At 41.8% G+C, this 17,964-nt stretch overlaps 1 protein-coding gene across 2 annotated transcripts; it reads left to right on the top strand.

Annotated features, from left to right (window-relative positions):
* The first annotated feature begins 2,123 nt into the window (after positions 1 to 2,123).
* LOC109896190 (sin3 histone deacetylase corepressor complex component SDS3) lies at positions 2,124 to 14,946 on the top strand. Of its 2 annotated transcripts, none has more exons than XM_020490484.2 (11): positions 2,124 to 2,752; positions 4,576 to 4,645; positions 4,797 to 4,852; positions 6,647 to 6,718; positions 7,107 to 7,126; positions 7,436 to 7,592; positions 9,364 to 9,459; positions 9,708 to 9,794; positions 10,810 to 10,915; positions 12,504 to 12,588; positions 13,297 to 14,946. In XM_020490484.2, the coding sequence occupies exons 1-11, from the start codon at positions 2,641 to 2,643 to the stop codon at positions 13,393 to 13,395; spliced, it is 960 nt and encodes a 319-aa protein (XP_020346073.1). In that variant the 5' UTR covers positions 2,124 to 2,640; the 3' UTR covers positions 13,396 to 14,946. The 2 variants fall into 2 exon arrangements, with proteins under 2 accessions (XP_020346073.1, XP_020346074.1); XM_020490485.2 differs by lacking the exon at positions 2,124 to 2,752 and adding an exon at positions 3,120 to 4,385.
* Positions 14,947 to 17,964: the final 3,018 nt, after the last annotated feature.

The following is a 17,964-nucleotide window of genomic DNA, read 5'->3' as shown; positions in this document are numbered from 1 at the left end:
AGTAGGAGATGGGCTCCTATCATCTTATCTTCTATCATTCTATATGGGCTTCGATCTAAACGGTAGCTAGCGAATGTGACACGGATTGCAGAGACGAGTTGACAGCTGTATGAGTTCACCATTTACACAACATATGTTGCAACCTTTTGTCATTTTAATATAGTTTGTTTCATATTGGCTGGCTTCCAACAATAGCTGAATTTGCAAAACTAGCGAGGACCAATTACGTTTCTGTGGCGTTTCCTACAATCTTTGCTACCTAGTTAAATAAAGGTGAAATAAAATAAAATAAAAAAAGTTCCATAGGGACAAGTTAGCTTTTGCAACGAGACCATTAAAGATATTTAAGACAATGGTAGAAGAGAGTGTAGTTCTGTTCAGTTTGGAGTTCAGTTTATCGCTAGACTTATCACAGGGACTTTGAAGCGCTACAGCTGCATGCTGATCTTGGAATAAACGGATGATAGCAAAGATTCCATCTTTGACGATGCCACATAAATGGAATAGGTACTAGCTAGCTTAATAGATCATATTTGCCCGCTAGCTCTGCAAATTCAGCTAGTGTGTGTGTGAACCCTGCCAACATAAAAAGAAAAAACATTGCTATTGTGCAATTGATTGGATTAACCTCCCGTCAGTTACGTGCATTGAGTGCCTTTCAGACAGTAGATATGAACCCTCTGTTACCTAGCCAGCTAAGGAACTGGCAGTGGATCAAACCATTGTGAGGCAAAGGGCGGGGGGTCGCAATCTTTTATAACTTAAAAACGTGCTATTAAGTGTCTATAATCAGCACAAGAGCTTTCATTGAGTATTATTCATATTATTTAAATTACATAGTTATGTTTACAGTGATATATTGGGGGGGACAAATCATAATTTTCCCAGGATGGGGGGGGGGGGGGGGGGGGGGGGTCGTGTCCTCCCCGCCCCCCCTGGGATTTCCGCCTATGGCGCCACTCAGGAGCATAAGGTATCTTTTTAACGGTAGGGTGGCTACTTTGAAGAATCTCATATATATTTTGATTTGTTTAACACTTTTTTGGTTACTACATGATTCCATATGTGTTATATCATATGTTGATGTCTTTACTATTATTCTACAATGTAGAAAATAGTACAAATAAAGAAAAACCCTTGAAAGGGTAGGTGTGTCCAAACTTTTGACTGGTACTGTATATAGGAAAGACACAACGAGACAACAAAAATACTATTTAGACTATTAATATATACATATCAATTATATCTTTAGAAAGAGGAGAGGTGCTGTAATAATGAATTTTTTAATTTGTTTAAAAGCTAAACCTGCTTTTTGCCTGATTAACCTCTTGTGGCAGAGCATTCCACAATGACATGGGTCTGAACGAGGGATTAAATCTGTTTTTGGTTGGGGTACTGGGAAGAAACCCAGGGTGGAGTGTCTGGTGGGGGTATGTCTAGTGCATTCGTAAAGTATTCAGACCCCTTCACTTTTTACACATTTTGTTATGTTACAGCCTTATTAGGTAAATAAGGTACTTCTGATAAATAAAATAAAATTTAAAAATTTTTAAATTTTTCAAACATTTTGAAAAAAACTGTTTTTGCTTTGTCATTATGGGGGTTTTGTATTTTGTATGTATTATGGATTCCCGTTAGTTCCTGCCAAGGCAGCAGCTACTCTTCCTGTGGTCAAGCAAAATTAAGGCAGTTTATACAATTGTAAAAACATTACAATACATTCACAAATTTCACAACACACTGTGTGCCCTCAGGCCCCCTACTCCACCACTACCACATATCTACATTTTCAACCGTTTTAGAATAAGGCTGTAACGTAAAAAAAATAAAAAATGAAAAAGTCAAGGGTTCTGAATACTTTCTGAAAGCGCTGTACCATACTTTGTGCCTTATTGCTTAATCATAGCAGTCATGCGAGTTAAATCGACATCCATTGATAGAAAAGTGTGTAAAGGCAAATGATTTCCTTTGAAAAGCCTTTGCGTTATGACAGCTCGCAATAGGGATATTAATAGTTTAGTGTCTATACAGTTATGTGAACGTGAGGGACGTAAATACTTTCAAGACATGCACTTTACCCCGATAGCCATTATGTTATGATTGACCCAGCGCAGGGTCAATTCGTAACAAAATTGGGGCTAGCAAATCAACATGTGGCAAATATTGGCACTCGATGTAAACCCTTTGCTGTTGGGAATTAGCTGACTGGTCAAATAAGAAACAACGGTTTACTAATATGAAGTGAATGGTTGTCCGGCATGTGCAATTCTGTATAGCATTTAATTGCAAACTTATTTGATACAAATCGCTGAAAATCTTTTGCTCTGCACAAGGGCTGACCTCGAAATGCCTAATTAGACCGCTAAAATATAGCGAAGATACCGGTAACTAACCCTGTTTAATGGAAAAATGCTATTTAATTTATACTATTACATTGGTGTATGCATGACACAAAGATGCGATAAAATTACTATTAAAAAGAATCTCTACAGTTTTGTTTTAAATATTTTGGTCAGGCGCAATAACGGCCATCTTACTTCTCATGGGGTCTTAACAGATGTAGGCGCTGTTTTGTTCTGAACTGCAAATTCCAAATCGATTGTTTATCTAACGTTTGTTTACATTTTTACTTGCCATCAAATGGCTTCTACTTTACTATCACCGATGGTAGATTATTACAATGATGAAGAAGAACTTGATAGTGTGGACGACGACGATGATCGAAGCTTCAGGGGAAGAGACTCGGAAGAAGGTAGGTTCGCCAATGTAGCACATTTTGTTAGCTAGCTACTCTTGTGATATTTGCTAATAAACGTTGTTAGTTTTCTCAAATAGTCTCCTAAAACTAGTGTGACCTTTGCAAATTGTTTTATTATTAAAAAAAAAAGAATGAACCCATCCCCGTTGAAGAGTAAAGTTTGTGCCAGTTTGGGTAACTAACGCTAGCTAGCCAGCGTTGAATTAACACAGGTTTCTATAATCCAGCTTGTTGTTCGCAGGAGTTTAATCATGAGTCCAAACTGTTAAAAACGAGAGTTTCTATTGGACAAATTCAGATAGGTCCCGCCCCTTTTCGTTTGGTTGTAATGAATACGCCCCTGGCAGGAAAGCTACCTGTTAGTGTAGATGGGGGACAAGTTAATTATCTTTTTCAACTTTCATGTTTAGCGGTCAAGCCCGGCTTTACTTTTATACAGCAACACGTTGTCAAGTGGTGGACAGACCGCGCTAACGTAATATATGATATATAAGAGAGAGAAAGTGGTCTTTGTAACCGTGCATTGGACTTGGAGTCTCGATTTTTGGAGTTAAATTCGTAACAAACAGGCAGGCAGTCATTCTCAGTAAAACATTTGTAATGGTTGACAGGTGGCGAGAAAGACTCATTTGCTTTAACACCAATATGATTTCAGTGATTGGCCTTTTCTGACACAGTCTTGCCACTGTTGGTGTGAAGTATAAGAAACTATATTTGATTTTGTAATTTCAGCTCTCCTTACATGTCCAGTTAACTTTGAGGCCAGCCATTTCATTGGGTACGTGCGTAGATGAAGGTGGTTTGTTGGGATTTAGCTAAATTAGGTTTTAAGGCCGCGCGCTGATGCAGGCTATTTCCAAATGTCACGTTGCATTTGTGCTGTTAACTTTGGGTATAGCTACAGATTTAAGCAATGACCCTTTACTCATGTTACCTGTATTTGATGGAGAGTTGTGTTAGTCTTGTCAATGCTAAGTCAACCATTCACTGGTGTTGTAACTAGCTAGCAAGCGTTAACGTTACGCCGCTAGCTAACGTTAGCTACCATCAGCTGACAGGTCACCGGCAAAACCTGCTTTGGCGCTGGCAAACTCGGTAGCTAACGAGCTAGTCGGGTATCTAAAATAGGTACCCAACTACGTATTCTCATGCAGGCCACGCAGAGATTGCATCTAGCTAACAAAATTTGAAACCGGTTCAATTTCCAAGTCTTGAATTAGCCGTTGCTAATAGCTAAATTGGCTCGCTTGACAAATCGCTCTCGTATTTGGCTTCATCAATTTGCTACGCGTTAGCAACGGGACAAATGTTAGGCACTCAATGTAAACCCTTTTGTTGCGAATTAGCTGGCTGGTCAAATAAGAAACGTCTGTTTACTAACCTGGAGTCACTGCCCGGTCTGTGCAATTCTGGTTAACATTTAATTGCTAACTTTTTTTGATAGAAATGAGCAAGCCTGTTAGCTGAACGCTTAGTTAGCTAGCTTGCCATCTTGCGTGTGGCTACTTTAGCCTACGACATAACATTTCGCATTTATCAGACGACCTTGTTTTACTTTGTTAGTTTATTTTTGTATAAGTCTAAAGGGAAATGGCTGGTAACGCACTCATTGGGGATCCAAATAAAGGTAACTTGACTGAGTAGCTACATCTATCCTACTGTTTCCAGCTTTCCTAAAATTAGAAATTTCATTGACTTGCTATTGAACAAATTGTTCTGAAAATGTTTTCTTGGCATAGGCCCTATGTCATATGATATTGGTGAACTGTTAGCCTACTTACTGACGTCCGCCATTTTTTTCCTTCTCCCTCTTTCAGACACAGAAGATGCCAGTGAAACTGACCTGGCAAAACATGATGAGGATGACTATGTGGAAATCAAAGAACAGTGAGTGTTGTCCACCAATTGCACAGTTACACTGGATAGAATATATGTTGACTTGGATGAAATGGGATGTTCAAAATGTAGCCTGATCTTGAAGGACTACATTTACAGATTTAGTAGTTGGTTGTGATAATCATGTTTTATTTGGTTTCAGGATGTACCAAGACAAGCTGGCATCATTGAAAAGGCAGTTGACGCAACTCCAAGAGGGTAGTGTCACTGTTTCCAATTATCCTCACTGCATTTATGTATTAGGCCTATCCTATATTCAGTTCATTATCCTCCTTGCATTCACAATCAATGTGATTATCAATGTCATGAATTCCTCCGCGTGCATAAGTAGAACTGAGCAGAACTATCATTTTGCACAACTGTTATGATGGATCCTCAGAGGTGGTGCTCTTTGCTTTCAGAGATTGGTTGGATAAGAAGTTAGGCATACAGTTTAAGTTGGAAGTTTACGTACACTTGTTTTTCAACCACTCCACAAATGTCTTGTTAATAAACTATAGTTTTGGCAAGTCGTTTAGGACATTTACTTTGCATGACAAGTAATTTTCCAACAACTGTTTACAGACATGATTTCACTTATAAAACACTATCACAATTCCAGTGGGTCAGAAGTTTACATGCACTAAGTTGACTACCTTTAAACAGCTTGGGAAATTCCAGAAAATGATGTCATATGCTAATTGACACAATTTGTCAATTGGAGGTTTACCTGTGGATGTATTTCAAGGCCTACCTTCAAACTCAGTGCCACTTTGCTTGACATCATGGGAAAATCAAAGACCTCAAATAAATTGTAGACCACAAGCCTAGTTCATCCTTGGGAGCAATTTCCAAACGCCTGAAGGTACGACATTCATCTGTACAAACAATAGTATTTAGTTAAACACCATGGGACCACGCAGCTGTCATACTGATCAGGAATGAGACACTTTCTGTCTCCTAGAGATGAATGTACTTTGGTGTGAAAAATGTATATCGATCCCAGAACAGCAAAGGAACTTGTGTAGATGCTGGAGGAAACGGGTACAAAAGTATCTATAACCACAGTAAGGCAAGTCCTATATCGACATAAGCTGACAGGCCGCTCAGCAGGGAAGGAGGCACAGCTCCAAAACTGCCATAAAATAGCCAGACAACGGTTTGCAAACTACACATGGGGACAGAGATCATACTTTTTGGAGTAATGTCCTCTAGTCTGATTAAATAAAAATGGAACTGTTTGGCCATAATGACCATCGTTATGTTTGGAGGAAAAGGGGGAGGGTTGCAAGCCGAAGAACACCATCCCAACTGTGAAGCATGGGGGTGGCAGCAGCTTGTTGTGGGGGTGCTTTGCTGCATAAGGGACTGGTGCACTTCACAAAATAGATGGCTTCATGAAGAATGAAAATTATGTGGATATATTGAAGCAATCACTCAGGAATTTAAAGCTTGGTTGCAAATGGGTCTTTTCAAATGGACAATGACACCAAGCATACTTCCAAAGTTGTGGCAAAATGGCTTAAGGACAACAAGGTCAAGGTATTGGAGTGGCCATCCCAAAGCCCTGACCTCAATCCCATAAAAAATTTGTGGGCAGAACTGAAAAAACATGTGCGAGCAAGGCCTCCTTACAAACCTGACTCAATTACACCAGCTCTGTCAGGAGGAATGGGCCAAAATAACCCAACTTATTATGGGATGCTTGTGGAAGGCTACCCAAAACGTTTGACCCAAGTTTAAAGAATTTAATGGCAACGCTACCAAATTGAGTGTATGTACACTTCTGACCCACTGGGAATGTGATGAAAGGAATAATTCTCTCTACTATTATTCTGACATTTCACGTTCCTAAAATAAAGTGGTGATCCTAACTGACCTAAAACAGGAAATTCTTACTAGGATTAAATGTCAGGAATTATGAAACTGAGTTTAAATGTATTTGGCCTAGGTGTATGTAAACTTCTGACTTCAAATGTATATTCTGTGTTTTAATTAAACTCTTCCCTGCAGGAACACTTCAGGAGTACCAGAAGAGAATGAAGAAGCTGGACCAACAATACAAGGAGAGAGTCCGCAATGCTGGTAAGAAAATGGCACTGTTGTGGAATAGGATCACTGTGCTCATCCCTAAATGGCTCCCTATATAGTACACTACCTTTGGACCAGGGCCCATAAGGCGTAGGGTGCCATTTGGGATACACTCAGTCACCGTTAAGTTGTTGCCACATGGAGAGACCTCATTCTGTGTCATTTGAACCTGAACACCCAAAGTGTGTGCTGCATTTTTGAGGGAGCCAGCTTGTAAGCATTTACTGCAGCATTTATTCCTGCTGTGTACATGATGAATAAAAACACTATTATTTTGTGGTTGTTGGTTTTGTGCTTAAAGTCAATGTGACAGCCAGGGATTAACTGACAATGCAGTCAACATGAGCGTTAACATTGTCATTTGTCTGTTTCTTTCTTATAGATCTCTTTCTCCAACTTGAGGTAAGAGATGTTTTGATATTATTACCTAACATGGAAATTCAACTGAATCCTTCACCTGCGAATTATTGCATTTTTTAAAATGTATTTTATGGCCTTTCGACACAATCTCTGGTTCCTTCTCTCTCTGGTTCCTTCTCTCTCTGGTTCCTTCTCTCTCTGGTTCCATCTCTCTCTGGTTCCATCTCTCTCTGGTTCCTTCTCTCTCTGGTTCCTTCTCTCTCTGGTTCCTTCTCTCTCTGGTTCCTTCTCTCTCTGGTTCCTTCTCTCTCTGGTTCCTTCTCTCTCTGGTTCCTTCTCTCTCGCTCTCAGACAGAACAGGTGGAGAGGAACTACATCAAAGAGAAGAAGGCGGCGGTGAAAGAGTTTGACGATAAGAAGGTGGAGCTGAAGGAAAACTTAATTGCTGAGCTAGAGGAGAAGAAGAAGATGATAGAGAATGAGAAATTAACAATGGAGCTGACAGGCGGTAGGAGAATCACTGAGACTGTCTCCCTCCCTCTCATCTCACTCTGAGGGGGGGAGGGGTAAAAAAAAAAAAAAAAGGCTGATGGGTGACGGTTGGTTTTTGCTGAGGAAGAAGACTATGTAGGCTAACTTATTTTATCCTCAGTGGAAGTGTTTTGGAGATGGAGTTTCTTAGCTCATCTTATATCTCACAACCATCATACTAACAAGGGCTAAAAGTCTTAGATACATTGTTTTCACTCTAACTTGCAGATTTCCATGCTAATCATTCAATTGAAGATCTCCGTTTCAGTGCAATGATGTTAGTTTAACCTATAAGGTCATATACATACACATATTGGCCAGTTTATTATGTACACCACCCAGTTCACACACATAGTTTGCGCCTATATAAAGCAGGCATTCAGTTACTGTTTCATTGAACATTAGAATGGGCAAAACAAGTGACCTAAGAGACTTTGGTGTTTTGTTCGCTGGTTCCAGTATCTCAGAAACAGACGGCATCCTGGGCTTTTCACACACTGCAGTGTCTAGGGTTTACTGAGACAACATGGCAAGAATCGTGCAATCTAACAGGCGTGCCACAAATGGGCAAATCACGGCGTAGAATGGCTTCTCGGTAAGCACAACTCATCGGTCCTTGTCACACATGAGCTATTGCAGCAGACGACCGCACCGGTTCCACTCCTATCAGCTGGGCATGCAATCACCAACACTGGACAATTGAGTGGAAAAACATTGCCTGGTCCAATGAATCCTGGTTCCTGTTGGCATACAGATGGCAGTCAGGATTTGGAGTAAGCAGCATGAGTCCATGGCCCCATCCTGCCTGGTGTCAATAGAGGCTGGTGGTGTAATGGTGTGGGGAATGTTTTCCTGGCACACGTTAGGTCTCTTGATACCAACTGAGCAACATTTCCATGCCCAGGTTGTTCTGGAGGCAAAGAGGGGTCTGACCCTGTACTAGAACTGCACTGTTGAATCGGATCACTGAATGTGTGTGTGTGTACACACACTGAGTATACCAAACATTGGGATAATCTCCATAATATGGAGTTGGCCCATGTTGACTCCAATGCTTCCCACAGTTGTCAAGTTGGATGGATGTCCTTTGGGTGGTGGACCATTCTTTTTAAAACCCAGTAGTGTTGCAGTTCCTGACACACTCAAACTGGTGTGCCTGGCACCTACTACCATACCCTGTTCAAAGGCACTTAAATATTTTGTCCTGCCCATTCACCCTCTGAATGGCACACGTACAATCCATGCCTCAAAGGGTTAAAAATTCTTCTTTAACCTGTCTCCTCCCCTTAATCTACACTGATTTGAAGTGGATTTAACAGTTGACTTCAATAAGGGATCATAAGATTCACCTGGTTAGTCTGTCATGGAAAGAGCAGGTGTTTTCTTTTTAACTTTTTAATTTAACTAGGCAAGTCCGTTAAGATCAAAATGTTATTTACAATGACGGCCAAACCCAGACGATGCTGGGCCAATTTTGCACCGTCTTATGGGATTCCCAATCACGGCCGGTTGTGATACAGCCTGGATACAGCCTTAGACCGCTGCGCCACTCGGGAGCCCCAAGTTTTGTATACTCTGTGTACATGTACCAATATAGCTTTTCTCTGTGTTATACCCACATGAGTGTCACCCATATAGTTATTAGAATGTACATTCCCATTGAAGTGCTCTGACAGGTGGACTAGTAGTAATATTTCTACAGTGTCGGGTGCATGGCGGTAAGCTCATTCCATATTACCCCTGTGTAGATTCCATGGAGGTGAAACCCATCATGACCCGGAAGTTAAGGAGGCGGCCCAACGATCCAGTCCCCATTCCAGACAAGCGGAGGAAACCTGCACCTGATATCCTTTACTAGAAGTCCAATCACTCTGTCTGTCCTGTCTACAACAGTGTTGATCCATGTTAGGCACTGTCCAGCTTCAAAGAATCTCGTCTTGACTGATTAGTTACATTTTTTTTTTTTTTTTTATCTTCACGGGGTTCAAACTTACCAGATAGAGTTTTTACCCCTTCACAGAAATATATATATATATATATATACACACACATGATGATTTGATTAAGACGAGTTGTCCTTAACGATCCACACCTCAGCTTAACTATTTGCTAACCGATGACCAGATCCTGGAAGATCTGCGAATACTGAACAAGCAGCTGAAATCCCCTAAGCGTCCAGGTATGTGAGCAGTCAATTATTTTACAACTGTTAGGATTGTTTTGTTTAAGTCTAAATGCCATCAAGGCAAAATGAGGATGAATCAAGTTATTATACAGGATTTTTGTTCAGACTCCAAAAACATGTTCATTTTATTTACATGAAACATCAAGAACTCCCGGGCTGGCAGCGGTTTTAGTAAATTAACTATTTACATTGAAATTACTTGAGTTTTTCTCAAATCAAATGTATTTATATAGCCCTTCGTACATCAGCTGATATCTCAAAGTGCTGTACAGAAACCCAGCCTAAAACCCCAACCAGCAAGCAATGCAGGTGTAGAAGCACGGTGGCTAGGAAAAACTCCCTAGAAAGGCCAAAACCTAGGAAGAAACCTAGAGAGGAACCAGGCTATGTGGGGTGGCCAGTCCTCTTCTGGCTGTGCCGAGTGGAGATTATAACAGAACATGGCCAAGATGTTCAAATGTTCATAAATTACCAGCATGGTCCAATAATAATAAGGCAGAACAGTTGAAACTGGAGCAGCAGCACGGCCAGGTGGACTGGGGACAGCAAGGAGTCATCATGTCAGGTAGTCCTGAGGCATGGTCCTAGGGCTCAGGTCCTACGAGAGAGAGAAAGAAAGAGAGAATTAGAGAGAGCATACTTAAATTCACACAGGACACCGAATAGGACAGGAGAAGTACTCCAGATATAACAAACTGACCCTAGCCCCCCGACACATAAACTACTGCAGCATAAATACTGGAGGCTGAGACAGGAGGGGTCAGGAGACACTGTGGCCCCATCCGATTACACCCCCGGACAGGGCCAAACAGGAAGGATATAACCCCACCCACTTTGCCAAAGCACAGTCCCCACACCACTAGAGGGATATCTTCAACCGCCAACTTACCATCCTGAGACAAGGCTGAGTATAGCCCACAAAGATCTCCGCCACGGGGGGCGCCAACCCAGACAGGATGACCACATCAGTGACTCAAACTCAATTCTCACGCCATGTTTTCTCCCCCAGTGTCTCCGTCATCTCCAGACCAAATGCCCACCATTCCAATGGAGGCCCCCTCACAGCGCTATGAGGCCCGCATTGAAGAGGGAAAGCTGTACTACGACAAGAGATGGTACATGCACACTGACTATCTTTTTCATTTGGTTGATTAGACCATTTAATTTTTTTAAACACAGCAAAAAGGGGGAATTTTGTACTTTTATTGTCTGCTGTTGTGGTTTATCGCTGTTTTAATAGGATTGGTCTAAATATAAGATCTACTGAACTGATTCCCTATAATATAATACCTAGTGTTTTAATTCATGATGCGCTTGATTTTATTAGCCACTAGATGGCGCCCCAGCCGTGTAAATCCTCATGCTCTACTTACTGAAGAATTCTTGGCTTTGCTGAAATGTCTGTTTTTTTTTAAGACTTCAAAAACAAGATTCAAGAAATGGAAATCGTGTTTGTAGTATGTTTATAGTAACATTCCCTCTGGCCAATAGGTCATATTTCATATTAACCAATGGGTGGCTGGAATGTTAGCCAGTCAAGCTCATACTACCTGTCATCATGAAATTACATTACATCGCTATCATGAGGATGGAACATGGGTTTTGGCATACAGAGCAGTATGCCATTTGGTGATAGTTCCATAGGCTGACAGAAATTACAGTGTTTGCTTGGATGGGATAATCTGTCCTCTCAGGCCCTTTGGGTAAAGAGTAGCTCTCTGCATAGGACATCACGCACCAATGAATAATTCCTTTTGAAGAGTGGAAAATGTGAAATGTGCTCCTCTGTGATGTTAAAAATGGCTTTCCATGACTTTCATGTAGCCTTTGATCAATTCTGAAGTGAGAGAGGGGATCTCAGTTGAGTGAAGTGTTCGCTGCTATCGTTCTCGCTCCCACAGTCTCACCAGACCTAGGATAAGAAAGGCTGAGGGGAGAGGATGGTGAAGACTCAGCAGCCATGGTTGAAACCACATGTGTTCTTCTCCTTTCTCCCGGTAAATGATGTTTCATCTAATGCGCTTGCTTGAAAGCAAGACAGCTGAAGCAAGCGGACATATGTTCTTCAATAAAGAAATAAACCTTTTACTGATTCTGTCTGTTCCAGCTTGTCACTCCTTTTCACTTACCTCAGGGACTCTCCTCAGCCACAATCAAAGACTACCTGGCTTTTGGTCATTTTGTTTCTCTCTCCATTACAGCATTGTCAGATTATCTATTATAATCTTTAAAGGATTGTGTGCTCAAGAGGATATTGTCCTATAGGTTTTGAAGTCCTTATCTGAGTGGACTGATTCCTGGGGTGGCAGGTATCCCAGTGGTTAGAGCGTTGGGCTAGTAACCGAAAGGTTGCTAGATCGAATCCCTGAGTTGACAGATTAAAAATCGGTAGGCTGTCATTGTAAATAAGAATTTGTTCTTAACTGTTAGTTAAATAGAAGTAATTCCTTCTCGTACCCCTCACTCAATGCCAGATAATTGATCCTATACTAAATGAGCTACATGTAATATTTTCTAGGTCATGGTTTCAAAAGGACAGTGCTTAGAAATTCCTACAGACTGCAATTTAAGATAATTATCACAAACCACCAAGCATTCATTTTCCAGGATGGGAGGAAGTTTTGTGTTGCTAATGTTTTATGCTATTTGTAGTTTTTATTTTTGAATTTTTTAAAAATAAATAACTTGTGGCTTTCCCATCAGGTATCATAAGAGCCAGGCCATCCACCTGGAGTCCAAGGAGAACACCAAGATCAGCTGTGTCATCAGCTCAGTGGGAACAAATGAGGTGGGTTTCAGTTCTCATTTCCACAGCTACAGCTCTATGCTTGTACCACTTAAATCCATTATATATTAGAGGGATCCATGACTTGCTAGTATAGAGTTATGGTGGTCGTAGTAGTCTGTCCAAAGTGCAGTGTAAGTATTGTATGGTGGTGTTTTTTAAAAACTTATTCAACCAGGCAATTCAATTAAGAACAAATTCTTATTTCCAAGATGGCCTGGCAAAAGGCCTCCTGTGGGGAAGTAAAACGACATGCTTCCTTACATAAGGCTACGCAAACTAGTGACATGGGGTGACAACCAGGAACAACTACATGTCTCAACAACCTGTTCATCTATTTGTCCTTTGAACTCCTCCAGGGACAATAGGTCCTGGAGTTTTGGGTTGGCTTGGGGGGGGGGGGATTCCAACACCAGGTGGCTAAGTAAAAGGGCCATTTTTCCATGCTCTGTTCTAATTTTGGGGGCTCTTAGCATAAAACAAGATTGAGATCTTAGCTTGTATGTGTTTTCATTTCGAGCTGGAAGATAGGATGGAAAAAATTATAGTTTTCCTAAAAATGGCCTGATATGTTTAATACAGTATATAAATAGTGGAATGTTCTTTTGATAAGTTTTGGAACTCCTGATATGATGAGCACCATGCTTTTATTATATAGAGGCTCTTTTGCTAATGACCATAATGAGTCCTATTGGTTGTGTTTCCCCTCAGATCTGGGTGAGGAAGACCAGCGACAGCACCAAGATGAGGATCTACCTGGGACAGCTACAAAGAGGAGCGTTTATCATTCGACGACGGTCGGCAGCGTAGAAACAACACCACGCCCCTTCACACTTTCTCTTCATCCATCCATTCCTTCCATTTTGTACATGCAGTATGTTGCTCCCCCCTCCCTCACGTGGCTCTCTCCCTCATCCCTACTGTGTGCTTGGAGGACGTCTTCTCAATAACTTCCTGGTGTTTCAATCAATCAGGACCACAGGAGGGGAAGAACGACGCTTTCTGTCAGTGTCTTTTTAGACATCACCAAGCACACGTGGAAGCCTTTCTCCTTGCAAGTTTTGGCTCAAATAGCCCTTTAGGCATTTGAGTAGACGTGCAAAGACTGGATAGCCTTGGTATAGCAAAAGTTGTCATAGCTACACTACCTGGTCATAGGCTTAGTGAAATGATTTCCATTTTGCTTACGCCATCCAATGCTCTCAGATCTCCACAAGTGCTTAGGGGCTGAAAGTCGGTGTTTTGATTGGTCTTCCTTTATATACCTAACTTGGTTCTGTAACAGTGTCAGTCAGCTGTGCCACTCAGCATAATTCGCATGTCATCTTTCTTCATCATGACATTGTCTGGTATTGTTTTTTTCTGGTCAATTAACATTTGATCTTTTTTTCAGAATATATTGGATAGACTTTTAAGGTTTTAATTTTGTATCTGTATTATTGACCTTAAATGAGTTCAGTTAAACCGAAATGTTGAATACATCTGACGTGTCTAAACTGGTTTTGCACATGGGAGGAAGATGAACATGAACCAATTTATATTTGATCGTTTTCTTGTGCGTTTCATTTATTAAATGTGTTACAATGTAACTGACAAAAGGCAGTAGGATACCAGCCACCACTGATCTAGCTTTCAGGGCCGGGTCCCCCCCTCCGCCGTAACGTGGCCAGCAGTTCCCGCTACCGTAACGTGGCCAGCGGGCCCCCCGCTACCGTAACGTGGCAAACTGATCCTAGATCAGTACTCCTACTCGGAGACACTTTGTTAATATAGAGCTCTCCACCACAGAGCTCATACCAGAGTGATGTCACCAACACTGGGCGTGTCCCAAATGGCACCCTATTCCCTTTTTTATAGTGCACTTTTAACCAGAGCCCTATAGCCCCTGGTCAAAAGTAGTGCACTATAAAGGGAATATGGTGCCATTTGGGACACACTCCATGTTGCACTCTGTAATAATCTCCACCTCTTATTAAGCATCCCACTCCACAAGCTCTCTCCTTTCCTCCATCTTAAACACCTTTCCAGTCAGATCTGGGTGTGTAAATGTCTGATATTCTTGCCCGCTATCTGGGATTAAGCCCTCCCACAAACCTGCTGCTAACACACACGCCTGGCTCGTAGGGAGACAATAGCCAATAGACATGGTTGAAGTCAGTATAATCAGCTGAGAGGACACTGCAGTGTAAAGTCAACAGGAAGCAGGAGGGGTTTGATGTTCTATTAATTAACGATGTGTAGCTAAGCGTTGTGTGTGTCAGCTGGGGGGAATACTCACTGGAGTCATTCTGCCACGTGGTTATTGCTTGTGTGCATAAAGGCCCACCCAGGGCATCAATAAAATCCACCAGCTCCACCCCCTCTAAGCAGCCACTTCCTGTGCTTTCCTCTTTAAACTGCATTGGCTCCACCCTGTGTGTGTGTCCAGCACATCGATACATGTCGGCTGCTTCTTGCTCAGAGCTATCTGTTGGGACAGGTATTCCCAAACAGGTACGCCCAATGCCGTCGGTGGTACGACAAATAAAAATCTGATTTCACATTTTAATTTTAAAAAATGTAATGTTTATTTTCCAGAAAGGCCAACGTTTCGTTTTTTTTCTCTCTTGCCTGAGTAGCCTCGTTTAACTGCCAATAATACAAGTAAACCATGTAGTGTTCAGTGAAATGACAACACAATGTCAAATACAGGTAGCCTAGTCAAATAATTAACATCCAATCACATTAACCGTTAGTCTCTTGCGGGAATTCCAACAATGTCCGAATGTAGCAGAACGTAGCTACTGCTCATTCCGTTTGCTCCAAATTGATAAATGGTGAAAAAAGTAAGGCCCGAGTCCATAGAGACACATACCAGCTCTACTGGTAGACCTGCTACTACCAGCAGTACTACACCTGCACCTGTCAACAACAAGTTGTTCTGCTTCCACCAGCATATCCAATGATAGCATCAGTAATTCTACATTTGTTGTTAGTCCAGCTGTGAATCTGATGCTGCCGAAGAGCTACTGACCCCTTACCCGGGAAAGCACCGAACAACAGACAGGGATGTTGGACCATCGAAGAGGCGCAAATATGATGAGAACTACATTGATTTGGGGTTCACTTATATTGGGAGTAGTGCCTTTCCTCAGCCACGGTGTGTTAGATGTGCAACAGTACTATCTCACAACTCGATGAAACCTTCACTCTTGCGCAGACTTTTCTAAACAAAACATGCCAATTTGAAAAATAAACCACGAGAATTAAGACGACTTTTGAGTAGTAAGACATGTATAAAAGCAACAGATACCATGAATAAGAAGGGTCTAGAAGCATCTTATATGGTGAGCTACCCAGTGGCTAGGACAGGCAAGCCCCATACTATTGTGGAGGACCTCATTCTTCCTGCTGCTGGGGGAAAAGGCACAACAACAAAAAACTGGTATATGTCTGTTACTTTTATGGGGGGTCAATTAAGGAAGACATCCTCTTCTGCAAACCACTGGAAACCAGGACAACAGGAAAGGATATTTTCAAAGTACTGGACAGCTTTGTGACATCAAATGGACTTTGGTGGTCAAGATGTGTTGGTATCTGTACTGATGGTGCAAAAGCCATGACAGAGAGACATAGTGGAGTGGTAACGCGCGTGCAAGCAGTTGCTCCCGAGGCCACTTGGGTACACTGCAGCATCCACCTAGAGGCTCTTGGGTACACTGCAGCATCCACCGAGAGGCTTTTGGGTACACTGCAGCATCCACCGAGAGGCTCTTGGGTACACTGCAGCATCCACCTAGAGGCTCTTGCTGCCAATGGAATGCCTGACAGCATGAAAGACTTTTTGGACAATACATTGAAAATGGTTAACTTTGTTAAAGCAAGGTCCATGAACTCTTGTGTATTTTCTGCACTATGTAATGATATGGGCAGTGACCATGTAACGCTTTTACAACATACAGAAGTGCGCTTTTTATTGACAAGTTATTTTGTTTGAGACGAGCTTAAAGTTTTCTTTACTGACCATCATTTTCACTTGTCTTTCGCTGGCGGCAGGGTAGCCTAGTGGTTAGAGTGTTGGACCAGTAACCGGAAGGTTGCAAGTTCAAACCCCTGAGCTGACAAGGCACAAATCTGTTGTTCTGCCCCTGAACAGGCAGTAAACCCACTGTTCCTTGAAAATAAGAATTTGTTCTTAACTGACTTGCCTAGTTAAATAAAGGTAAAATAAATTAAATTGCATGATGATGAGTTTCTCACACGACTGGCCTATCTGGGTGATGTTTTTCTCATCTGAATCTGGGATTACAGGTTACTTCTCTGCAACTATATTCAATGTGCGGGACAAAATCGAGACTATGATTCAGAAGTTGGAGCTCTTCTCTGTCTGCATTAACAAGGGACAATACACATGTCTTTCCATCATTGTATGATTTTTTGTGTGCAAATGAGATTACGAACAATGTCAAATGTGAGTTGGGTGCGCAATTACGCATGTACTTTCCCCAAACGGATGACACAAACAACTGGATTCCCCTTTCATGCCCTACCTCCAGTCCACTGATATCTGAACATCGAAATTGCAACAAGCGGTTCTGTGAAAATTGAATCAGAAGCCACTGCCATATTTCTGGGTAGGGCTGCGCTCAGAGTATCTTGCCTTGGCAGATCACGCTGTTAAGACACTGATGCCCTTTGCAACCACATACCTACAGTATGTGTGAGTGGGTTCTCGGCCATCACTAGCATGAAAACTAAATACAGGCACAGACTGTGTGTGGAGAATGATTTAAGACTGAGATTCTCTCCAATACAACCCAACGTTGCAGAGTTATGTGCATCCTTTCAAGCACATCCTTCTCATTAACCCGTGGTGAGTTATTCACATCCTTCTCATTAACCCGTGGTGAGTTATTCACATCCTTCTCATTAACCTGTGGTGAGTTATTCACATCCTTCTCATTAACCCGTGGTGAGTTATTCACATCCTTCTCATTAACCCGTGGTGAGTTATTCACATCCTTCTCATTAACCCGTGGTGAGCTATTCACACCCTTCTCATTAACCTGTGGTGAGTTATTCACACCCTTCTCATTAACCTGTGGTGAGTTATTCACACCCTTTTCATTAACCTGTGGTGAGTTATTCACACCCTTCTCATTAACCTGTGGTGAGTTATTCACACCCTTCTCATTAACCTGTGGTGAGTTATTCACACCCTTCTCATTAACCTGTGGTGAGTTATTCACACCCTTCTCATTAACCTGTGGTGAGTTATTCACACCCTTCTCATTAACCTGTGGTGAGTTATTCACACCCTTCTCATTAACCTGGGGTGAGTTATTCACACCCTTCTCATTAACCTGTGGTGAGTTATTCACACCCTTCTCATTAACCTGT

The sequence above is a fragment of the Oncorhynchus kisutch genome, linkage group LG8 (genome assembly GCF_002021735.2).
Source record: "Oncorhynchus kisutch isolate 150728-3 linkage group LG8, Okis_V2, whole genome shotgun sequence".
NCBI lineage: Eukaryota > Metazoa > Chordata > Actinopteri > Salmoniformes > Salmonidae > Oncorhynchus > Oncorhynchus kisutch.
This window is presented reverse-complemented; position numbering and strand designations above follow the sequence as displayed.